General features: G+C 35.1%; 1 protein-coding gene across 1 annotated transcript in view; it reads right to left on the reverse strand.

The window, feature by feature from the left end:
- The window catches only part of LOC129066070 (pumilio homolog 3-like), a 116,876-nt gene that overhangs the window by 52,548 nt on the left and 37,883 nt on the right, over nt 1-26,445 (reverse strand). The window contains 1 exon segment of the mRNA XM_054567600.1: nt 25,774-25,940. Within this exon segment, the coding sequence (XP_054423575.1) occupies nt 25,774-25,940 (167 nt within the window).

Here is a 26,445-nt window from a genome sequence, read left to right on the forward strand (position 1 = left end):
TTTCTTTTCTCCCTTTAACCCTAATGATAACCATACCTTAAATGATAATTATAGTGATTGTGAATGAGACACTTTTTAGCTTTCCTTTCTAGAATAAAATCCCATTAATATCCATCAATAACTGAATGAGATTATATTGGGGTTGGAATAAAAGGAAGGCAGAGAAGCTTTAAAAAATAAAGCACAGTATCTCAATAACAATACCACAACAAAATACATCTACTTATGTGACATTTAATCAAGCTTCCTTTGAAAAGAGACAGGATTACTTTATTGGGGTCAAATGATTATTTGAAATAAAAGAATCAGGAAAAGCAGGTCACTAAATCCTTGATTTCTAGGAGAAGCTTAGCCCATTAATTTAGGGGCTCTTCCATGAATATTTTGCTTTATTCTCCATTTCAAAACTAACATAAAAGCTACTGTCCTACTCTGAGTTTAAAGTTTTGTTTGCTTTCTAACATTTTTAAAAGATAAAGGTCTAGTTTTACTACAAATCAATAGGGCTTAGCAGTTGAGATTGTCAAAACTGGTCCAGTCTGAAAAAAAGAAAACTGGATCCTTATCTAATATTACACTCAATAGTAAAATCCTGATAGATTTAGTAGATTAAAAGTCCACAAGTAAAGAGCCAAACAGTACATTTAATAGAAGAGAGTGTACTATATCACCTATGTGATACAGGAGTGGGGGAAAACTTTCTAAGCAAAACCAGCAAAACATTGAACTACGGAGAATTCAATTACAGTCCAAAATAAAGGGTTTCTCTTAAGCAAAGGACACCATAAATAAAGGAAAGAAACATGATAATAGCAATTACATTAGTAATGACTGTGTACAAGAAACCTTTTCTATTATTAAGCCATTTTGTAGATGACTCAAAAACAACAGCAAAAACAAAAAACTTTAAATAATTGTCCAATGTTATCTGGATAATTAAGCAAAGAATTCATGTTCATTATCATAATGACATACAATGTCCCCTTGACTAATGGGAAAAATATTTTCAATATCAAAAATCTATTACCAGACTTTTGATGTTGATTACTTTGCAGTATATACATATGTTAAATGATAATGTTGTACATCTGAAGCTTATAAAATGTTAAACACCAATTTTACATCAATTAAAAAACATTAAGGGATGACTATGTAGAATATACAAAAACTTTTAGCAAATCTTCATCAACAACAAGAAAGAATAATATCCCAAAGGAAAAAAGAGAAAAGGCCATGTTAATTTATAAAACAGCAACCATCAAAACAACAACGAATTCTAAATCATATTATTTAATAGAATAGTGTAAATTAAAACAGGAAAAAAATATCTCTCTAGACTTCTCAAACTGGCAAATTTTAGAAAGCTGGATAAGTCAAGTTGATGGGCATGGGGAAATTTAAAAACACTGTTGAATTCCAGCCAAGATGGAGGCATAGGTAGACATGCTTAGCTTCCTCACTCAACCACAGGAAGTATTACAACTAACCTCAAACAAAACAAAACAAAACAAAACAAAATCCAAAATATCCAGAACTGCCAGGAAATTGAACTGTATAGAAATCTGACAACAAAGGATTTAAAGAAGCCATATTTATCCAGATGGGTAAGAGGGGTGGAAACTCAGAGCTGGGCAAAGAGGAACGGGTGTGGTACAGAGAGGCATTGTTGGCAGCAGAATGAGCAGTCCCATATTCATGAGTGTTGGATAAAAATCAGGAGGGATACTGTGGAAACCAGCGATCCCAGCGCCAGGACAGAACACACAGCCCAGGGTCCCAGCACCAGGAAGATAAAGTGTCATAACCTCTGGCTGTAAAAAACAGTGGGTAATGGGGTAGAGGAAGAAACTTCTGGTTTCTCAGAAGAGACTGTTTAAGAAGACCACATAGATTTAGGACATATGCAAACCCATGAGAATTACCACCAGAGTTATAGCTAGAAGGGCACAAGTCACATACAGGAAGTGGGTGAAGTGACTGCAAATGGAGTAAGTGCCAGGCAAACCTCCTAGAGCCAGGCAGCAGCATAGTTCCCTCTCCGATCCCTCCCACCACGCAGAGCCACAAAGTGGTGAGGTGGGTTGGCCCACCCTAGTGATTAACTAAGGCTCTGAACCACACAATTTACAAGTGCCTCTTCTACAAAGGCCACATTGCTAAGGGAGTAAAAGCAGCTCTACCTAATACACAGAGACAAACACAGGGAGGCTGCCAAACTGGGGAGACAAAGAAATATGGCCCAAATGAAAGAACAGAACAAAACTCCAGAAAAAGAACAAAACGAAATGGAGATAGCCAACCTATCAGATGCAGATTTAAAAACACTGGTGATCAGGATGCTCAGAGAACTCATTGAGTATGGCAAAAATATAAAGGAAGAAAAAAAGTTTACACTAAGTGAAATAAAGAAAAATCCATGGGGACCCAACAGTGAAGGAAAGAAAGACTGAAACCAAATCAATGATTTAAAACATAAGAAACAAGTAAACATTCAACTGGAACAGAAAGAAGAAACAGGAATTCAAAAAAAATGAGGATAAGCATAGGAACCTCTGGGGTATCTTCAAACATGACAACAGCTGAATCGTAAGGATGCCAAAAGGAAAAGAGGAAGAACAAGAAATTGAAAACTTATTTGAAAAAAATAATGAGAGAAAATTTCCTTAATTTGGAAAAGGAAATAGACATACAAGCCCAGGAAGCACAGAGAATCCCAAATAAGTTGGACCCAAGGAGAACCACATCAAGATACATCATGATTAAAATGCCAAAGGTTAAAGATAAATAATCTTAAAAGCAGCAAGAGAAAAGCAGAGAGTTACTTACAAAGGAGTTCCCATAAAACTGTCAGCTGATTTCTCAAAAGAAAGTTTGCAGGAAAGAAGGGGCTGGCAAGAAATATTCAAAGTGATGAAAAGCAAGGACCCATAACCTAGGTTATTTTATCCAGCAAACTATCATTTAGAATTGAAGAGCAGATATAGTAATTCTCAATAAGGTATAGCTAAAGGAATTTATCATCACTGAGCCATTATTACATGAAACATTAAAGGGACTTATTTAAGAAAAAGATCAAAACTATAAACACTAAAATGACCACAAATTCACAACTATCAACAACCGAATGTAAAAAACAAACTAAGCAAACAACTAGAACAGGAATAGAATCATAGCTATAGAAATCATATGGAGGGTTATCAGTTGGGAGGGGGAAGGGAGAAATAGGGGAAAAGGTGCAGGGATCAAGAAGCACAATTGGTAGGTACAAAATAGATAGGGGAATATTAAGAACAGAATAGGAAATGGAGAAGCCAAGGAACTTGCATGCACAACCCATGGACATAAACTAAGGGAGGGGGTTGCTAGAGGGAAGGTGGGTACCGGGCAGAGGAGGACAAAGGAGGACAAAGGGAAAAAAATTGGAACAACTGCAATAGCATAGTCAATAAAATATACTTAAAAAAAGAAAACATGGGAGTAAAAAAAAAAAAAAACACTCCTGCATTAGTTTTGGGTATAGTCATTCCAGACAATTATGAGAAAACATTAGGTCAATTTTAATATATACTTGTTTACACCTGGGCATATATCCCAAAGAAATGTTCACATAGGTTGTTCTGCATATGAGTGTGTAGAGGTTAACCACAATTTCATTTGTGGGAGATGGAGTGTTGGAAGCAATATAATTGTTTATTACTGGGAGAACATATTAGTAAATTGTTGTAGATGCATACCTTAGAAAATAATTCAGCAAAGACTGTATAGTCCTTGAGTAGTGATATGGATGGATCTAAAGAAGAAAACAATGCAGAGAAAAAAGTAAGGAATAAGTTCAATCTATAATGTAATACCATATGTACAAATTAAAATCACATGTACTCCTGAACAAGAAACATTTTATAAAAACATATACAAAAAATACTTTTGAAAAGTAAATGTTGGATGATGCAGTTTAAAAGAGAATAAAACATTCAATCTATCAACATATGGACCTCGCATACAGCAATGATGATAATTTTTCATAAAATAAGAAGTAAAATTATTTCAACCAAGTACGCCCAAGGTTCCAATAGAAAAGAAATAAAAAGTAATAATTTTGTTTATATTTAATATTAAATGAATAATGTTTATTAATCACATACTTCATTCTTAATTAAGGAACTGGGCAGCTAACATATATTATATCTTGGACTCCTCTCAAAAATATCTGTGATAGAAATATTAACTGTCATTTACAGATAAGAAAAGCGTGGAGCTGAGATATGAAGTGATCTGTGTGGAACTGGCAAAGCTGAAAGATAATCCCATGTTCATTACCTGTTTCCAAAGATTTTACTCATTTCACTTTATTTATCTAATATTTTTTAAACATTTGCCGAGAGACTTATATTCAGGTTTTGGAAAACACAGAGGAAAACAAGGTTTTATTACTAAAGGTCTTCCTTGAACTTTTAATTTCTCAGCTGAGACATCTTGCAGCATTTTTTAAAGAAAAAAAAGCAGCACTGCACAAATTCGACAATCCCCCTATAGTGAGTCTGTTAGTAAGAAAAGTAGGTAGAGGAGAAACAAACACATTTTTTTCTCCTCACTCCTATTTAAACCTTAAAGAAGCTAGTTTTTCTTTTGCCCTTGGATAAAGTATTGATTGGCCTATATACGTTATGTCCTGTTTTGGGAAATAAAAGGCATCAGGTCAATTATCTTCATAAAAACAGTGTCCATTCAGTTATTGATTAACCCAAACTCAATGTCTTAATTAAAATAATCTAACTTCTTTTACACTGAAGTTCTTTTCCACTATTGATGCGGTCCTTCTTGGGCTGGTTCCTTGACCTGGATCTCTATGACTACCCTCTTCATTCTTTCTCCTGCTTTGTGTTATACCCAACTACACTGGCTTGAGAGAAGATTATAGAAAGGACAATTAATAGAAGCAAGAAATATTCATAATAATCCAGGTAAAAGATGATAGTGGTTGCCATCCCTCATGTGATATCATAAATATCTCCTGAACTATTTCTTACACTAGTATTTCCCCTCCACTCCTATCTTTTACTTTTTATTCTCAACAGAAAAACCAAGGGTAATCTATTTCAAAGACATTGATAAGACTACTCATAAGCTCAAAATCCTCTAACCACTCCCTTTTCACTCAGTATAAAAGCCAAAATCTTAGCAGGTACCTGCAATCTGGATTCAGCCACCACTCTCACCTCATCTCTTATGAACCCAGCCTTTATGTCTTCACTCTTTTTAGGCTCTACAGTCCTGAGGATCTTTCTTGAACATACCAAATGAGGTATAACCAAAACAGGACCTTGGACGCTTGATCAATAAGAGCTCAGCTACATCTCAAACCATAATCTTCTCTTCTCTAACAGAGACAGGCTTCAGCCAGCCTCTCATCCTGCAGACTTCTTCATCCACTGCCCCCATGCTCCACAGGACACATATTCAACTTTCTGGTCTGGATCTATTTAAAATTCTTCTCATTCTGTATTTTATTTATTTATCTATCTATCCATTTATTTATTTATTTATTTATTTATAGTAAAGGGCAGGGAAAAGACAGAAAAAGAGGGAGAGAAATATCGATGTGAGAGAGAAACATCCGTCAGTTTTCTCTGTTGCACCCCAACCAGGACTGAACATGAAACCCAGGCATGTGCCCTGACCTGGAATCAAACCAAGGATATTTCTGTTTACAGGATGATATCAGCACCAACCAAGTGAGCCACATTGGCCAGGTCATCATTGTGTTTAAAATGAGTGGGATACAATGCCCATCTCATATGATGAAGTGAGGAATAATTCAGGTAGTGCAGTATTCTCATCATTATTTTTCTTAATGATAAATGTATTGGGTAATTAGGAATTCTCCAGCATACCTTAAGGATTAAAAGGACAATGACATAGGAAAAAGAATATAGGCTTGGAAATTATGGATTATACATAGATGTTTAATCATTGATTATTATCTATTCATTTAACACAAACTTATAGAGCATGACTGGTTCCCACAGCTGTACTGGGAGCTGGTGATTTCCTACAAAAAAAGATTCTCAGGAAGCTCACATTTTAGTTGGAGTTAGAGAATAAACAAGTAAACATATAAATGAAGAAAAAAAGCCTTTTAGATAACTATTGGCACTTTGAAGAAAATTAAGTGAGGTGAGTTGGTAAAGAATGACAGGATAGGCCTGTAATAGAATGTTCATAGAACTTCTCTGTCAAAATGTGTCATCTGAGCTGAAAACTAAATTCAAGATATTTTAATTCTTTTCAAAATTAGAACATAACATATTGTCCTTAATAATCTGCTCTGTTTAAATTATTATGTGCATTAGATATTATGCATACATACATATACATAAACAGATACATATGTATGTACATATATGGATTCATACATATCGGTTTATCTTTACATATAGTATAAATGATTTATCTAACTATATTTATATAATATATTTTAAATAAAATTTTATAAATAGTATGCATCAAAAATATATTTCCTACTAAGTTTGTTTTCTAGGATTTAGGACATTAAATTGACTTTGCTTTCTGGAACAATAAACTGATGAGTTTTTTTAATGAATCAGAATTTTTATAGATTCATGATATGAGAAATTACTTAAAATTCATAAGCATATGTTATTTTTATTTCATTTTTTATTTTTCTAGTTATATTACAAATAAATAATAAGTATCACTGCCTTCAAATTTCCTGTCTCTTTATTTATAGTTTTAGAGATTTCAAATGCCTTTTGCTGCACAGAAACATACAAAAGGACCCAGAGGAAAGTCTAACAGTGACAATTATTTCAACTGGAATATAGGTTTTTTATTTTGACAGTGAGTAAACTGATATTCTGACTCTGTTTCATTTTATAACTCATTTTCTATGCCTTGTTTGTAATAAGAACTTTTGATTTTCTCAACTTATATCTTAATGTTATACCCCTGCCCCATTCCACCTCCCCATGACCACCAAGACCAGGAAACTTCCAGGATGGAAAGAAATTATGTTATCTCTGTCCTACATTGTTTAACTTCCTATGAATATATTTCTATTTCCACATTTTTCACATATAATAAGCCCCACTGGAAAATGCCATAATTTTACATTCTAGTACCTGCCGATGACTTGAGTTGGGATTTATTTTTGTCCTTCAATAAATTTTAGAAGAAAAAGGAATATAATGTACGAACATCATTCATCCACATAATAAATTATGAATTCACACATCTTTGAAAAACATTCAGTTTCCTAGCAAAAACAGATGTGTACATTCACACCTATTATAGGGAGCAACACAGAACCGCATCTCTTATGAAAGGACCTTTATGTACTTTACAGAATTTATGAAGAGGGGTCCTTTTAAACACCACTGAATGATAACATCTGTGGTTGAAAATACAACAGGTATTCAGTACTGTGTCACAGAGGAAAGGGCAATATGAGTTACAGCTCAGAAGTGTCATATATCCCTTGCTAGTTAGAATGACTCTGTATAAACTGTCTTTCAAACAAAGCAATACATATTCATTCTAAAATACGACTGTGGTGTAAGAAAAATTATCCATAACATCACCATACAGAAATAACCATTTATTGTATGTTATCTACAAAAAGCTTAGTCTGTGTTTGACATTTTATAACCACTCATTAAAAGTCAGCTTTTGTAATTAATAATATTTTCCATAGATTATTATAGAGCAAGTAAATGTGTTTTAGCTAAGATAACTATTCCTCTCTGTCTTATGATGAATAATATAAATCAGTCATCTTACATTTCTTTGACATCTAGCTTTCCTTTTAACCTTCACACACTCATTTTTTTTTATTGATTTTAAAGAGAGAAACATCAATTTGTTGTTCCACTTATCTGTGCATTCCTTCACTGATTTTTGTGTATGCCCCGACTGGAGACAGAAACCGCAAACTTAGCTTATTGGAGTAACACTAACTAACTGAGCTACCCAGCTGGGGCTTCACATATTTATTAATAACCCAAATAAAAATGATTAATAGTTATTGAGCACTTAGTGTGCAGTAGTATCTGTAAAAAACACCACGAATCTATGGTAACCTGTGCTGTATATAATAAACCTTTCAAATAGATACTGATTTAGAAACTGAGACACAGAGAGGTTAAAAACTTAACTCAAAGTCACACAGGAAGTAAGGAAGGATTAAGGATGTAAACCCAAACAACTATTTCATAGCCTATTATTCTTTATACCATAAGGGACTCTATATACTTATTGATGACTCTACATATGGCCACCTATACCTCTGAGGAGATACATCACTGCAATGCATCAGAAGTCTACAGAACTGTCTGACCAGTGATCCATGCCTCAGCCTATTTGGGTTCCCTGAATTTCTGAGAGAACCTTCAAAGGACAAACCTGAAAGCCTAAAGGGGTCCTCACTGCTCCATGTTGATAAGAGATTCTAGACATCAGAAGCAAAGGAAGTGAGTGGTGATCAAGAAAGGTGTTCCAGGGTGTAAATGTGCCTCATATAAAGATAGTCCTCTGAAAGACACCCCTTTTTTTGCTTACAAATTGCTTGTCTTAGACTCTAAGTGTAAAATTTTAGGTCAATAAAATACAGTATTCTGCAATCCTGACCCATTTCTTCCTTCACTAATTTACTCCAGGGTACCAGGGTGGCCATAAGTACAAGGAGAGGAGGCTTTGCCCTAAAGGCCATAACTGATTCTGGTACAAGCCAGCAGCTGGGGCTTGGGCTATATGATTGTCCTCAATGAGTCCTAACTTCCTTTCTGACAAAATGAGGATAATGACCGCCATACACTAACTACATATTATATTAGGAAAAATGTGTTGATGCACAATTATTGTTAGAAACCTTTAAATCCTATATTTTACTTAAAAATGGCAATTCTGATATTTATCAAAGTGATTAATTTTTTAAGACTCAACTCAAATCCTTTCTCCTCTGTATGCAACATTTTGAGTTTATTCCAATCCGTAGAAATTTCTCCCTGACCCTTATTACATTGTGTAATGTTTATTCAACTATTAATTGTGACTTCCTTCTCCCAATCCTTGTGTTGAGTTTAACTGACCTCATGCATTGCTGTTTAACTGCGTAGAACCTCATTTTACTTCCCCATATTTTCTATAGGTATAGCAAAAACAAAAGTTATGTGTTATATATTTTACACCAAAATTATCTCTCCCAGAGTAAGAATTTAATATATAAGTAAATGAACAAATTGATGTCATAAATTGATGAAAATATAACTTTTACCTTCACACAAAAAATAAAATATTTTACAGTGCCCATCTCATGTAATTCTTATGAGAAGAGATTTTTATGTCTGTATATATCACTAGAATTAATTTGATGGGATATATAACTATTTCAGTGGATAATTTAATTCTTAATGATTATAAAATCCTGTGCTTTGAAAATAGATTTACAAGAAAAAATTACTTTTGATAAAGTAAAGTACTCTCTCCTGAAAAAAAATCTCATCGTACATTTTGACATTGATTATGAAAATAAACGTGAAAACTGTTAATGGATTATATTTCCAAGTGTATCATTGGTTCAAACTGCCCCTGGTACACAGAAGGGAGAGACAGGAGAGAGAGGCCATTCAGATTAATAGGTAACAGGATTAATAAACAAGGGAACCTACATACAAGGCCAATCTTAACCACAAGACAAGTAAGTCTCCACATCCACACACAATCTTACAATCTTAAGATTGTATGTAGAAATCTTAACCAGGTTCACGTGTACACAATCTAGATGGTCTCAGCAAAACTCTCCTCTGTCACGGCTAAGTCCTTGAAACTGCCAGGGATGAAAACTACTGGCAGAATGTGTATCCCAAGGACAGGGGCTCGGGTGAGGAGTCTCAGATTGCCCAGTTGCTCCCCTCCAGTTGAAGGTCAGCTGGCAGTGACATCTTCTCTATGACCTCCTCCAAAATTTGTCTTTGGAGTTTTAAAATGGGAGGTGGGGCAAAAAAGGTTCCTTTTTGGACTAAGCAAATACAATTATATCTAAGGGGAACTTGCTTTCACTGTCAAATACATATTCTTAAAAATAAAAAGACACCTTTGTCTTTAGGAACTGTTTCTAGTTTACCAGAGTTGAAATTTAAAAGAAAAAAAAAGAACAAATACAAGGGAAATCTAAAAGTGGAAAATCAAAGCAAACAAAGCAACGCTCTAATAGAGACTGATAAAACCCTCTGATGAATGAGGTAGGCAGGCTCATTCTTCACCGCTCAGTTTTCAAGAGGTCGATGCAGAGATGTCATGCACTCATACTTCTATAATTATAATCTGTTTGTAACTTAACCCCCCTTAGATTTGTTTTCTTATCCTGACACTGAATGAAACAAATCATTCTAGTACTCAAACATCCTATAGCACAAATATGAAGCAAGCACCTTGTATGTTGAACCTGTTCCTTAAGGTCACTTGGGACACTAAAGACAGCAGCTTGGAATGATGACCAGGGCACTACAGTGGGAACTGATACACAAACAATCATTGATGTCAGACCCTCGGTTTCCCTTCTGTCACGGTAGGAGTACACTGGGATTCAGTGAGGAGGATGGCGCTTTGAGGAAAAGTATACGGGATGGCTCTAACTCAAGGACTATTGTATAATATTACTGCTTATCAAAGATCACAGTACTTCCGTGTTATGTCACAAAGAGTTGATCCAATAGGTTTAACTTTCAAACGTAATAAAAAGATTATATTTGTAATAAATGTTAAAAGATTTTATGCTATCAGCAGGCTGCCCCTTTATCTACTAAAACTGTATGCATTCTATTTTCTAGTGTCTCTCTTCTTTTATCACTCTTGTGTGTTCTTTTGCTTCTGCGATGCTTAACAGGTCTAGTTCTTTTGTTAGTTAAAATTATATGTAAACACTATAAAAGGGCACAAGGTGAATTTCTTGGGAATGGAAATATTCTATACCTTGATTGTGGTACTGAGTGTAAATATTTTTGAAAACATTGCACTGTACAGTTTTACTGTCTCTTATGTTCTTTTGAGCCTCTGCTGCTTGTCCTTTTTCCATTGGAGCGCCCTGTACTGGCATCAGAGGAAGAATGATTCATCTTGGCTAGTCTCTGAGCACCTGCACTTTGACCAGTTACCCAAGTCTGTGGTCCCTGCTGTGGCTTCCCAGTTGAGCGTGATGTTCATTGTCTTGTGTCCTTGTAGACCCAATGTTTTTGACACCATGCTCCTCCCTTCCCCCAGCATTTCCAATGGGCCCATGGTTTCAGGGAATCCTTGACTATAATTTTCTCATATAGCGTTAAGACATGAGTTACTTCTTTAACACCATTCACCTAGATGCCCTAGATGCTTATTTACCACCAAGATGTCGTACTGCTCTGGGGCTTTGGTGAAAATCAAGATTTCTGAGAGGCTTACATTCTTCTTAAGACCACATATGGATAATATTAACACTTGCCACCCATGGATGGTTTTACCCAGTAAGGGGCAGAATAGAAAGTCATTTCTTGGGTGTCCAACTACTTGAAACTATTCCATTATAATTTTTTCTTTATAAAATAATTCCCTTATAATTGTTGTTTTATCATGAATAATAATTAGAAAGGTCAAAACAGAAGGTTTTTTAAAATACTTTTAAATACCCTATTTTAAATATTTTAAAAATTTAGGTTAATTACTTTTTCTCTAGATGACTTATTTTAACATAGTCATTAAATGATGTACATGGCTAACAGTATCTAGTTTTGTAGAAGATGGATTTTTACAGTTTTACAAATAGATAATGAATCAGTATATTTATTTTAAATTTTTGTACTTAAAGTACAGATTATAAGGTATGAGTTGTTTGGAAAACACGAGTTTAGGAGAGCAGAATATTTTAAATTTAATGTTTTCTGAAAAATTACTTAGCTCTATTATCTTAAGTATATAACTCACTAAGATTTTGCACATGAAGTATCCATTTTAACAACCAAGTTTATGCTTTTTATTCTGAGAAATGTTTGCTTTGCAAACACATAACTCTGGGGTGTTAGATTAATGAATACAATAATCAAATTAATTGCAGACACCTGGAATTTGTGTTCTAAAAAATCTGTCAAGAATACAAAGAGTTACAGAAATATTTAAGTCATCATTATTTTATATTTCACTCAAATGCAAAGGTCTCATTGTTTTTTTCATGGCTTTTTTGCAATGTATTTTGAAGTGAATTTATTCAGGATGTTCAAGAGTTTTGACAATTCTTTGTATGTTCTACCTTCATCAATATAAAATGAGTCATCATTGTCTCTTTCAGTAGTTTTTGCTTTGAATCCCATATGAATGCCAATACCTGGCATTGATATTGCATTGCAACTATTAGTGGCAGTGATGTTATGTTTTCGTTTGCCTGATGCATTGCAACTATTAGTGATTAGTGATGTTTGCTTTCATTTGCCTGATGTATCTTTTACTTTTAAAATTTTGGCCTGTAATTCTCTTATTTCTATAAATAGTATGATATTGTTTTTATGCATCCTTATACAAGTTTTATTATGAGACCTTTTAATCCATTTATGTTTATTATTTTGCCTGATATACTTAATATTTTGTCATCTTATTTTTCCTCCTCAAGTACTTGTTCCAAAGACTTCAGTTTTATAAGAAACACTTGACAGGGCAATGCCCAGCATTACCTTCCCTCCCCTGCCTTCCCTCACAGGCATACTATTATCGTAGTGACTTCAGCTTTGCTTTGCTGCCAACGTCAAGAGTAAACTGAGCACGAGAGTGACAGCTGGGCTTTGTGTGGTGGCAGCCTTGTACTTCTCAGGAAACATGGCGGGGGTGGTGTTTTTTGCTTCCTAGACCATACAGATAGAACTACTTGGGAAGTTTGCACAGAAAACTCACACAAACTCACCTCTCTCCCCCACTAAGACTATCATTTCATTGTTTGGGGATAAAGTCTAAACATGACTCTTTTTAAAAACTTCCTCAGGTGACTTCATGTGCAGTCAAGGTTGAAAATCACCTTCTCTTATGTCTCCGCATTTCCAGCCTTGCCCTTCCCACTAAGCCCAAGCTCTGGAATCAATTTCTTTTCATGTTGTAACTCATGTGTTTGCTGACTTTTCTACCACAATATCCTCTGAACTATATCTTTCCCAAATTCATTCAGGCTTTCAGGCATAGAGATGTCATCTTTTCCTGGTTTCCAGCTTTGCTCTCAATTTTTCTTTTTATGCAGTCATTTTGGTTTTTCAATGGGAATTCTGAAAAAGATGGGGTAAACAGACTTAAACACTCCAGTCTCCAAGATGCCCCAAGAAGGAAATTTCATTAAAATTAAGGTATCAAATTATAAATTCATGGAAAGGAATATTTTATTATTATTATTATATTATTTTGATCTCAAGAACTGAAGCTTATGATCAAATTCTCAACTTCTCTGTGCATACCTCTTTCTTAAGCTAAGCCTGCTCAAATAAAACAGACTCTAACCACTACTTTTCATAACTACATTTTATATTTTTGGTATATTATTGCATACTTGTATATGTATGCAAAATGGATCTGTATTTTCTTAGAACAGCCAACAAGATTGACCTAAAATATCAAGTCAAGTAAACATCCGTCCATCTCATGTGGAGGGCTTTAAAATTCACTGAAATCTGTTTTTAGAATTAATGGAGGGAAACTTTCAGCATATCATTTTTTTCCTTCTTCATTAGTATTTGTGCCACCTCAAGGAGCTATGCTAATTTCTCAGTTAAAACAAGGGTAAACACTCAAATGATAGCTGATGTCCTCACATAGCACAACATGTTAATTGGTTTATTGCTGAAGGATATTTGCCAGTTGATGGGCTATGCTTTGATATTTGAAAGCTTTAATTCAACCTGAATAGGTGCAACTCCAAAATAGGCCTTGACATTGTAGACACTAAAGCTGTCAGAATTTGAAAAAAAGGAAATATGGCCCATACTGTTGGACCACTAATGGCTGCACCGTATATGTGATATTTTATACTTCTCTCCACTATTTTACTTAAAAATGCACAAAATGAATGAATGATAAATGCACATCCTTATGGAGATCTGTGCAGAGGCACCTAAAAACAGCTATTCATAAACACCTTTGGTCCTCACAAGCAAAGGTTGGAGCCACTTTATAACAAAATTTCACCTACATCTCTCAGATGTAAGCTTGAGGTTAGCAAGAGATCACACAGTGACAATGACAACTGAAAGGTCTAATAAACAACTACATGAATGTTTGAAAAGATTATAGAACAATCTTTATTCTCACTTGGACTCTATAATTGAAAATGTTGAGCTGGGGTTATCAGACTCTCATTATAAAAATGCCAAATAGAGAGTCTTAAAGTTACTAAGTCATCTTTGCTCTACTAATATTCATTTGGATTTCATAATTGAAGTTTATTTTGTTAAAACTGAATGTTATACTATATCTTAATGCAATTTTATAAAATAATATAGATATAGGTACAGATGGATATGGATGTAGATTTTTTTTTATTATAACCATATATTCCATTTTTGTTAAGTTATATTTAACACCATTTTTCTCCTAAGTTAACAATATAAAAACATCTTGGAAATGGAATATGAGAAGACTGAACACAAGTGTTTCCATCTGAGCTTCTGAGATATATTTAGGTCAAAGTTACTAACATATTTCAGTTTAGGAAGTAAAAAAATAGCTAAGCCATTTAGGGAGGTTATTTTTTTGTAACTTGCAATTTATTCACTCTGACCAGTAGCTTAACAACTCCATGAAAGGTAATTAGAGTTCAGAAAAAATAAAAAGACTTTCAACAGCTTTTATTTTTTCCTTTCCAGGCTTGTAGCACCATGTGACATCTGAATATCAAGGAAGAGAGAAAAACACATACATACACAACAGGTTGCAGACAGGTCTTCATGGAACTGAGAAAGGAGTGTTTCAGGCTGATTGTCCGTTTTATATGATTGTCTCTAACATCTCAGGAATTTAGATTCAGTGTTTCAGAAAAATTACATGAGATACCTTATTTCCAATTTAATTTTAGTTTTGCATTCCATTTCTCTTAAAGATGTATACAGTGCTTAATGAAAATAATAGTATCCCTAACTGCCAAAGTACTTGGCTTACAAGGTCAGTAACCTAGGTTGAGCAGCCCAAACATTTTTGTTGTTGTTGTTTTCTCCTCCTTAACCTTATTGTTTACTTATAGTTATAGTGGAATTTGTCTCTCTTTTTCTTTGTCTACCTAGCTTCATGAAAGTTCTAATGGGAAGCAAGGCCTGGACCTCTCAAGGGAGGCTAAAAATCTACCAAATGCTGACCTTTGGCTGTTAGTATGTCAGGGAAGAGACCAAAACAGATGACCTGGACATAAATATTGAATCTGCAGTCAACAGCCAAAAAAGCTTTGGTGGGCTATTTAAAATTTGGCAGTGGGATAATTTCAAGGGATAGTGGTCATCCTGAAACCAATGACAGTTTCCAAAAACCAGTGATAGGGACAGTGCAAAACAACCAGGTGGTTCCTGTGGTGCCACCTGAGTTCTTATTGCAGCCCTCGAGCTAGGGTACTGCTCGGCCCAGTGTGACCAGAGCAGAGGGTTTTGGGGAACATGGCACTTTCAAGGCCAAAACTGGGAGAGTCCAGGCAAACCAGGATGAGCTTTTTACCCAACATCCAGCTTCTCCAGTTTCTTTCTCAATATTCGAGACTGGTTCTTCCCAGGGATTCTGTGACCTACTTCAAAAAGCCCTTCCCTGTTAAAATTAGCAGGGATCTGTTTTTGATTTCTGCATTACAGGCCCCTGACTGGTATAGAAATTGGCACAGGACATGGTTTGCAGGCAAGAAACCTGCAGGGAAATCAGATAATCTGGTATCAGTTATTTGGCTAAGTGAAAATTCATTCACTATTTAAGGAAGAGGTATTAGGTGCAACAGAAGGTTTCCTTCTCACTGGTGATAGCCTGAAATTAAACACTCATTGAATGCTGGTTTTGAAGAAGGTTCTGCTTATATAGAAAAGTAAGAAGGTCAAGAAACTCTGAAGACTGGGTACTGTGTATACTCTGCACAGCTAAAAAAGACAGTGACATGCTACAACCCTTGATACTAGGTAAGAGAATAATAATCTAGTTGGAAAAGAACCTGACCGTTTTATAATCCCTAGAACTGCCTGCAAGTCCACATCATTGCAAGTATGCTCATTGGATTTGGAGAGCAAGAAGAAGCAGGAGTCTTAACCACATTCAAGAGGGTGAGAAATAATATTCGTGAAAATAACAGGACTTACTGCCTTTGAAATTTCTGAAGATTGATTGATCTGAGATGTCAGGACATCACCTGGAAGGCACTGAACTCATTAGGTGCAGAGCTACCTCTTGCAGTTCTTATTGCTGTGTAACGAACTCTTGATTTTGAAGCCAACACATACCATTTTGGGGTGTGCAGCTTTTTTACATTTATCAGGTGACCAAAAGGTTGTCAACTGTGGGTGTTACTCAGAACCAGAAAAGCATCTGCAGTAGGTCTTAGCCAAAGTACAAGAAGCTCTTGTCTTTGACCTTTATGAACCACCCTACCCTATAACAGATCCAAATGCTGAATAAATCCTCTGTAAGGTTTTTAAGATTATGGGGCAAAATTATGCTCTCTTAGGCACACACATTTTCCTTTTGAAACAAAATTCTGGCTCTGGTAGAGGCTCCATATATTGCCACATAGCCTAAGCTATCTGCCATGAACTGGGAGCTCTCCCACCAACCTGGTCAAAATCTACATGCCCGTAAGCAAAGGTAGTACAGTTGATCCTTGAACAATATGGGTTTGAATTGCACAGTCTATTTAATATACTGATATTTTTCAATAAACGTGTGGCTTTCTATATCCCCAGATTTTGCACCCTCAGATCCAACTAACCATGGATCAGAAACAATACTTTTGATCTCAGGTTGAGAATCCACAGATTGAGCACCGTATGCATTGTGCTACACCATTTTTTATTAGGGACTTCAGCATCTGTGGATTTTGGTATCTGCAGGATGTGGAAAGAAGTCCCCGTGGATATTGAGGCACAAATGTAGTTATGTTGCTTTGGAGTTAAAAGTTATGCATGGATTTTCAACTAGGGTTTTGTGCCTTTAACCACCACATTGTTCAAGAGTCAACTGTCATATATTCAACTTGCAGAGAAGAAGATCCCAGCAACACTAGTTAATCCCATATATCTATAACCTCACAGGGCATTCACAAAGAACTGCTGATTGTGGAGAAAATAAACAATTTGATCATTTGCAGAATGACTAAAGTTGTTTCACATACTGTGGTTTTTGTTGTTTTGTTTTGCCTTTTGCTTTTCCATTCCTCTAAACTGAAGGAACAGATAATAAATTTGGGAGGTATACTTTTTACAATCTTTTTAAATCTTTCTGTGGCAAATTTCTCTGAATTCTTCACAACGAGGTAAATGGAGTTGCAAACAAAAATACCTTTAAAAAATAAAAAAGCCCTTCCTCCGGAACTGGAAGTGGTATTGGTAATGAAACACAATCATTTGGGGTTTTTTGTGCCTCTCATAGAAGTACATAACCCACTCCCCAAACTGTCATGCATAATTTGATACAAACGGGCTATCTGCCTTTTTAGTTTAAACACAGAGCAGAACTGGAAAGGAAAAATAGTCACCTGTAAGTTATTGAGAAGCGGTCAACTCTCTGGGAGTCAGGATAAGGGTAATTAGCTGGGAAGTCCACACTTTTGTTTGCCTGAAGAGAAACAAATGAAAAAAATTATATACTGCGTGTATCTGTTCATTTGTGTGTGTGTATCTCTGCATGTATATTTATATTTTCAGCATGACCGTTGTTTTAATTTGCCAAGATGCAGTTTTCTCTCCCTTACTTTGAGTAAAGCTCAGGTGCCACTGCCAATATTGTAATACTTATTTAATAAGGAGCAGTGGGTGGCAGGCTTTTTTTTAACCTGCTGAATTTCTCTTATTCCTTGCCAGGCACAGCTTTCACCCCTTGCATGTACTGAACTTTGCAGAACAACTGTGAGATGGTTTTGCATGCCTCTTACTTCTCAACTCCCAGTGATTTGTTCAACAAATAACAGAAAGCCCAGTTATATGCTGCTTGTACAAAAACAGTTTCCTCTACTTGGATACACAGGATTCATCACTTAGATATCAAATCTTGAGTATGCTGTGACTTTTTCAGCATTTTAATCTTTTTCTTTGTCAACTGTAGTTACAATGTGCTTTCCTATTCACCTTTTCCTTCACACTTCCTTTTCTTTATTTTGTTATGAGCAATGCATTTTGTATTCATTTTTTCATTCCAAAAGTGTTGACAAATTCGTTTCTGTGTCCTTCAGTTGAGACTGTGGCAGAAAAAAAAGTGTAAATACATGTGTCTGCATAAATTTTACCAAGTAATAAGAATGACAGTTTACATTTTAATAAAGTTGAGAAATCTATTTGATGGGTAAGTGTCCCTATCCGTCAAAGCTATTTGAAAGGTAGGCATAGAATTTAGTACAATAGACCCTTGACATCTATGCAAACTCTTAAATTCATGGGCATCCTATCCTGCAGTTTTAAATAAAATTACATGCGACTCTCTAACTTCAAGCGCAAACATCCCTCTCAAAAAAAGCAGCATGAAGAAAACAGAAACATACGAGATGCAGATGTCTTCTCCCTGGTATCTTTGTTGTCAGACCTTCCTCTTGCTCAGCCCTCCCCCGAGGCCTGTCACTCTGTAGGGCACTACCCCTCCGCCCCTGACCAGTCCAATAGAGCTGCCGACATCTGCTACATTCACTCCAGATCAGTAAACCAGCTGTAGCTTGGCCCAGGGTCCCAACGTCTTCCTTTCATGTGTTCCCCCTCCAGCTCGAGGATGGCACTTCATACAACGCCTTTGTTTCAGCTCTCCTGGAAAGGATATGGCAAGTCCCCCTCCCCACTTTATTTCTGCCTGTTTCAGTATAGTATAAAGGAGGAGACAGTCTTTCCCTTGAGGCTCCTTTCTCTTTTTCTCTAAACCTTTCTTTTTTTTTTTCTTAACAAACGTCACTCACATCATACCCTTTGCTCATATTCGCTAGGAAAGTGAATCTTTCTTAACTTTGCCTAATAGCTCAGGATTAAAATTAGTTTCAGGGAAACAGCAAATTACAGAATGTTATAGGCCTCGCAGGTGCCACGTTGAGAAAAGAGGAACAGTGACTCGTCTGAAATAAGTTCCTTTCTCCTGTGATAGAAATGATTGTTGAGTAACTTTTACAGGAGTCGGTACATAAGAAAGAGAAGGAAAGTAGTTGTTTTTGTTTTTTCCAAGAACAAGAAACTTGTTTATGACTTTTTTTTTTTGTCTCCCACACCATATTGGGCATATAGAAGGTGCTTAATAATTTAAGGGGAAGCAAAACTACATCAGATTGAGGAGAGAATTTATTGGGTTTTTAAAGTAATACCTTAACTCCCTTATATTTTAGAAACATAGTGGAAAAGGATCTTCTATATTTTAATATTTTCTTCCATTTGTTGAATAGCTTTAATTTCAATTTTTAGAAAGGTCTTAGGAAGAAAATTTAAAAGAGGTGGCTGTTGTTCTTTTAAGAAGAAGGAACTAATAATTTCATTTCTCCCAAGGCAAGATACTGAGGGACAAAGTTTAAAAATACTGGTGTCACTTTGTGAATATTTCAACTACATATTTGATAGTAGAAATGAGATAGAAAATGTAACATTGATCATGTTATAAATGCTGACCAATAAGAGCATCTATTAATTCTAACTGGGCAATATTTAAGGGAATGAGAGTACCCTGATTTTTTAGAAGTTTGTTTAGGTTATTTGTTTTCAGAGCAACAAAGAGATTGATTTTGAGTATGTATCATTCAAATTAATTATTAAGTATTTTATAAAAAAGTGAGGTGGGTTCATTTTCTGTGATATATCTGATACCTGTTATCTAAATCTGACCTGAAAACATCGGTAGAGCACGGTAGCGACCCACCTGCTAGGGTGTCCTTCCCATTCCCTCCGTCACACGCAGATGCTGATATCTATATGCACTATATGCCACAGAAAATAGGAAATATCTTTTCCAAAGAAGAGTCGTGATCGATATTTTTAAGCAGATGGAGAAAAATCATTCATAAAAATTAGTTCAATTTCATGGATTACATACATCAAAATACAGCTGTTTGACCAGATGTTTTATTTATTTTGCTAGATTTATCATTGCAATGTTGTTGAGTCTCTTCTTCAGTGCTAATATAATTCAGTTACTCTTCATAAAAATCAGCTCATCTGATGCCAACTGTAAATGTGTATGTCACTTTTTTAGTAGTACTAATAATTTAGAATTTGCTATAGGATAAATTTTGCAGGAAAAATATGAAAATTACTGGAAATTTTCTAGAAATACCATTAGAAAGCCTGCCATAATAATTGGTTATTTATTGAAATGTTTGACAATTTCACAGTGCCGACTCTCAGGGAGTCCGACAGCAAATATATATAATCACCTCACAAATTCTGAAGAGCCTGGCTAGGCGGGGGACACCTGGGACACGTGCTTTTGCCGTCATGCTTCTCAAGCTTAGGGACCCTGTCCCTTTATGTCTTATCACCTCTATTTTCTCCTTTCAACCAGGAAGGAAGGGGCCGCCCAGTGTGATTTATTCCAGCCCTTAAACCTCAAATTTGGCCCTGAATGGCGCCTTTGAAGGCTAAAGGAGGTCCAGATGAAAGAGGGGCTGACTGGAAAAATCCACAGAGAAATGTATTTTACAGATTAACATGCCACAAACCCTTAATCAAAAATCAACAGGCGACAGAGGTTGCATCCGGAAGTTGTTGGAGGAAGAATGTGGAGAGAAAGGACATCTGGAGGGGCAGGAGGGGTTGAAATAATCTCTGCAGCTCTGCGCTGACTCAGGGAAAGTTAGAAGTACAGAAGTCTGGGACAGGGAAAAGAAATACTAAGTAGAGTACAAGTTAATGTAGAAATTATCATTTTGTGGATATACACATATGCTGTGTTTTGATAAGAAACTGTTTTTGATATACCTCTCAGTATTTAATGTGTTATATAATACTGTTATGATATAATACATAATGCTGACATTAAATGTTACTATAAAAATCTCTTATTTCACCTTTATATTAGTCTATTAAGAGGTAATAGTGCCCCACGTTATGTTTGAGGAAACTACTGTTGAGGGGAAAAAGGAGTTGATCAATCTTAAGTGTGAATGCATAGAGATGAGAAGGATTATGGCTGAAGAGAATGAGGCCCCAAGTTTAAACCAATTTTTTAAAAAATATTTACCATACTGCCTCCTAAACTTTTCTACTTTAAACTAGTAATACAAATTGTAGACACATTTTTGAAAGAGAGGAGGTCTTAATATCCATTCTTATGTAAAGGAAACATTAAACAAACAAAAAAAAGAAACACTCACGGACACAGGCAATGGTACAGGGATTGCCAGAGGGAAGGGCGTGGGGCAAGGGAGAAGAGGGTAAAGGGAGGTAAATGCTGATGGAAGGAGCCTTGACTTGAGGTGGTGAACACACAATACAATATGCAGATCATGTATTGTACAGTTATACACCTGAAATCTATATAACTTTAATAACTGAGGTTACCCCAGTAAGTTCAATAATAATAAATTTTAAAAATAGTGGATGTACATATTTATTGTGTATCTAAATTACTTGGCTAAAAATGATAGATTCACTGGACAGTTTTAAGCAATCCTAGTCAGTTCAGAGGCTGCCTTTGGGGACATCAAGCACACTTTTGAGAAATCCAGTGTTTCAATTATGGTTCTGGATTGCAAACAACTCAGCCTGGATTTGAAGGCAGTCATAACAAAGTAGGCATGTTTGGCAGGCAGAATATTGGCCCTCCAGAGATGTCCAAGCCTCTGTCCCCAGAATCTGGGAATATGTTAATTTGCATGGCTAAAGGGACTTCGCAGGTATAAATTAAGGATTTTGAGATTTGAATGGGGAGATTATTCTGGATTATACAAGTGAACCCAGTGTAATCACCAGGGTCCCTGTGAGTGACAGAAAAAGGCAGGAGGGTTGGAATCAGAGAGGGAGATGTGATGAAAGAAGCAGATGGAAAGAGGAGGTGTGAGGATGAAAGCCCAGGCCAGAATGATACACTTGCTGACCGTGGTGACGGAGGAAGGAGCCTTAAGCAAGGGAAAGCAAGCAGCTTCTAGAAGCTGAAAAAGGCAAGAAAACAGATTCTTCCTAAGACCCACCAGAAGACATAATGATAATCAAAAAAGACCCATTTTGCACTTTTGAAATCTGGAATTGTAAGATAATAAATATGTGTGCACATACCATTACCTTTGAAGTTATTTTTATGGCAACTAATACACGAGCATATTGAGGTGTTTATGTTTAAATGTACTTCTAAAATACATACAATTATGGTTCTAGGTATAGCAAATGCATATGTCCTCCTATCGGATCTCTTCATATGTTATAATTAGTTTAGGATTTCCCTTGGGTATTAGAGCAGATGTTTACATTGAAAAGTGAAGTGTTCCAAGCCCCACCTAATCCCCAAGAAACATGCTAAATACTCAGTAGTGACCTCATGATGAGCCTTTTCTTCTCCATGCAGATTTGATTTGCTCGGTTGTCTATTCATTCTTTTAACTGCCTGAATACACTATCACTCATGTTAGATGTTCAGTTAATGTGTCTAAAAAAAAAAAAAAAAGCATCAGTGAATGAAAAAAAAAAAGAATGCAATTATCCCTGTCGTGACTACTCCTACTTAGTTTTGACTAACGTAACAAAATCACCTGAATAAATATACATTATTCCAAACAGAGTACACTAAGAAAAATAAGGTAATTTTTCTAAACGGTTTGTGTTTTCTTTTCACTATTAATGAGGAGCGGTAAGTGAGAATGTATTTTGGATCTCTCTCTCTGGCATGACTAACATCCACTAAAGTTTCTCCTTAACCAAGAGTTACCCTGTGAGAAATGTCATCACTGATAAAATGACATTAGTTGTCTGACTGTAGAAGTAATTTTAAATCATTCACCAAAAAACCATAAACCATTTAGCTTTAAATATGATAATTGAGGAAATCATGCCCACTTGAACATAAAATGTCAGAAAGCATTTACAAGCTAACTCAGGATATATCCCTACTTCTTCCCTTGGCTTGTTAGACATGATTCAGCTTAATGATAAAAGAAAAATATACTGATTTGAATTTCACCATATTTACTACAGTAACTCTAGTTTCCCCATCTTGGTGAAAAAAATGGCACTACTTTCAAAACAGATTATTTGTTTGAAGATATAGAAATATTAGGTATTTTACAAGCTAGTTGTTCTCTTCTCATTTTGATTTAAGGGGAAAAGTTAAATGAATATTTAATTATGAAAAATAATATTTTATTTAAATCATTTATATTCTAGGTACCTTTACAAAATTATAGTATTTCTCATTTTTGGAGTAGAGCAATATCAAAATCAACAAATGAGCCAAAATGGAATAAAACAATTAAGATGCTTAAGGGAATTTAAGATAAGGAAGAATTTAAAATAATTTGGAAAACTATTGCTTAGTCAATAATTAGTGGAAAATTGTCTATAATGAAAGAAAAATTGAGCTAGAGCCATACCCCATATCATATAGAGCAATAAACATCTAATGGTTTAAAGAACTAAAAACCAAAAGACTACTTAAAAAAATATCAAGTAAAAGCTTTGGTAAATTTGGATTATGTAAATTTTACCTAAAAAGAGCCAAAATCAAAAGCCATGAAAGACAGACCTATAAATTCGAGTATGTCAAATTTAAAATTTCATTAGAACTTTAACTATTAAAATAATTAAAATATAAATTATGCTTTGAAAAACATCTGTACTATATTTAATAAATAATTAGTGTGCAGAGTATACACCACATATATAACTCAGAAAATCATATATGTTCCAACAGAAAGTGAATATAAGCTTTAATCAGGGAAATGTGTATTCAAAACCACAGGGAGATAGCTAATTAGATAGATAAAACTTTTACAGAGTTGGAAAACAATGTTGGAAAATAAGATCTCTCTTTCACTGTTGATGAGTATCTATTGGCAAAAGTTAATGAGCCCACTTGATATATATACCAAAAATTTAAATGATTCTGATCTTTTTTAAAAAGGCTTTATTTATTTTATTTTTAGAGAGTGGGGAAAGGAGGGAGAAAAAGAGGGAGAGAAACATCAATGTGTGGTTGCCTTTAATGAACCCCCTCCTGGGGACCTGGCCCTCAACACAGGCATGTGTCCTAACCTGGGAATCAAACCAGCAACACTTTGGTTCGCAGGCCTATACTCAATCCACTGAGCCACACCAGCCACGGCTAAATGATTCTATCCTTAAATTCAGAACTTTCATCTCTGAATTACAACCTTCATTAATATTTTCACATGTAAAAATAATGAATATCTAAGATTTACCATGATATGGTCTCATAATTATGAAATATTAGAAACAACCTAAATGCTGATCAAAAGGGAAATTTTATATTATATATTTTAGAGTCTTCATAATATGGAATATGATGTAACCATTAAAAATAATGAAGTATTTATTGACATTAAAATTTATCCAGAACATATCACTCAATATAAAATTAAGTCTTAGAAAACATAAAACATGATCCAATTTATGTTTTTTAAAAAAGTTATTTGCGTAAAACACACCATATAAATGAATAGAAAGGATTATCAAATTCTTTAACAGGGATATCTCTTCAGAGGGGACTATGTGATGACAAGATTATGTAGATACTTCATTTTGATGTTTTTTTCTATTTGTTTTATATATTTTGTAACCTAAAATATATGTATTTTGCTATTAAAAAACAAATAATCTCTTTTATGAACATTTCCACATTTTGAAGTAAGAGTATGCAGATTTTAATAACTACTTTCCTTTAAATCACGCTAGTTTTCTTATCAGAAAGCACCAGCAAGGCTGTGATCATTAAATAACTTATGCAAATTAAATATATGATATAAAATACAGAACAAACACAAGCTTATCAAGATAGTGTTACTTATATCTCGCAGCCTAGCTTGCCACACAAACTTTTTCACCTGCCGTCTTCCAAGGTTACACATTTGTATTAAATTTAATTAAAATTCATAAAGTTTAAAATTAAGAAGAGAAATCCCTCCGTATTCCCATTTATCTTCTGTACTAGATTTTTAATTCTTGATTGATTATGTCAGATTTATTTTGGTTTTTCCTCCCATTTTTTTAAGCAAAACAATCCAGTAGTAAGTGCCTCAATTTAGGGGCGCTTCCTCCGTTTCCTTCTAACTTTCCTTGGCTTGATTTTATAACAGTGTTGTCATGATAAGCTCCTATGGTCCTCAAAATAATTCCTTGCTTTCCTTTAAGAAATATTTGACTCTCCTCCATTTGGCCATTCCTTCTGGGCTGAAATTCAAAGGACATCGCAGCTGAAATTCAACCTTAAAAAGTAAAACACCTCTATGGATATTTCAGGATTACAGAAAAATATTGTTGGGTTGACTTTGTCTATAATATTTCTATGATTGCAGAAACAGAAGGGAGAATATTTTTCAAGACCCGGTGTGACCAAGAATGAAATAAAATGATTGTGGCGAGCCTTAGCCCAGCGGCGACAACCCAGGAAACTGACAGAGCCGAGGCAGCTCCTAGGACGTCAGCGGAGAGGTTGACAGAGCCTGCCAAGGAGCCAGATGCTGCTGTCAGAAACAGGACAAATGGACTGCAGTTTGGTGTCTGTTTCCTGTGATTAGCATCAGCAGCACCCGTCACTCCTTTTTCCAGATTAATTAGTAAAGTCTGGTGTGAAGAATTTCAATAAAATGTTTGTTCAAAAGGGGGAAAAGAAACATCTGTTTTAGAGTTGTTTTTCTCTCTTATTCACAGCCTGTGCAATGTGTGTATGTGTTGTTGTCTTTTTATATTTTGTTTCTGTGCTTACATTTGCTGGACCTTAAAGCAATGCTCAAGCAGAGTTAAAGACGGTAGTGCTTGATTCGTATTTTAGGATTCTTTTCTAGTATGGGTTCAAGGTTCAGGATTTAATGTTTTATACTTTTCCTTTTTTTTTCATTCCTTCCTTTGCCTCTTCCATCTTTCTTTTTCTTTTATGTTTTATTATAAAAATAGCCCTTTAAATCATAGTTCAGTTTCAGATAAGAAGCAAAACAATGTATTAAAACCAATGATACCTTCCATGATGCAAAGCTTAAAAGAAACCCCACTATACTGTGAAAAGCCGAGGAGACTAGGACCTGAAGCAATTCTTACCTCTTAACCATACAAATGTAGGTTTTGTTTTCCT

Source organism: Pteronotus mesoamericanus, unplaced genomic scaffold (genome assembly GCF_021234165.1).
Source record: "Pteronotus mesoamericanus isolate MK-2021 breed Mesoamerican mustached bat unplaced genomic scaffold, CSHL_Meso_final contig_182, whole genome shotgun sequence".
NCBI lineage: Eukaryota > Metazoa > Chordata > Mammalia > Chiroptera > Mormoopidae > Pteronotus > Pteronotus mesoamericanus.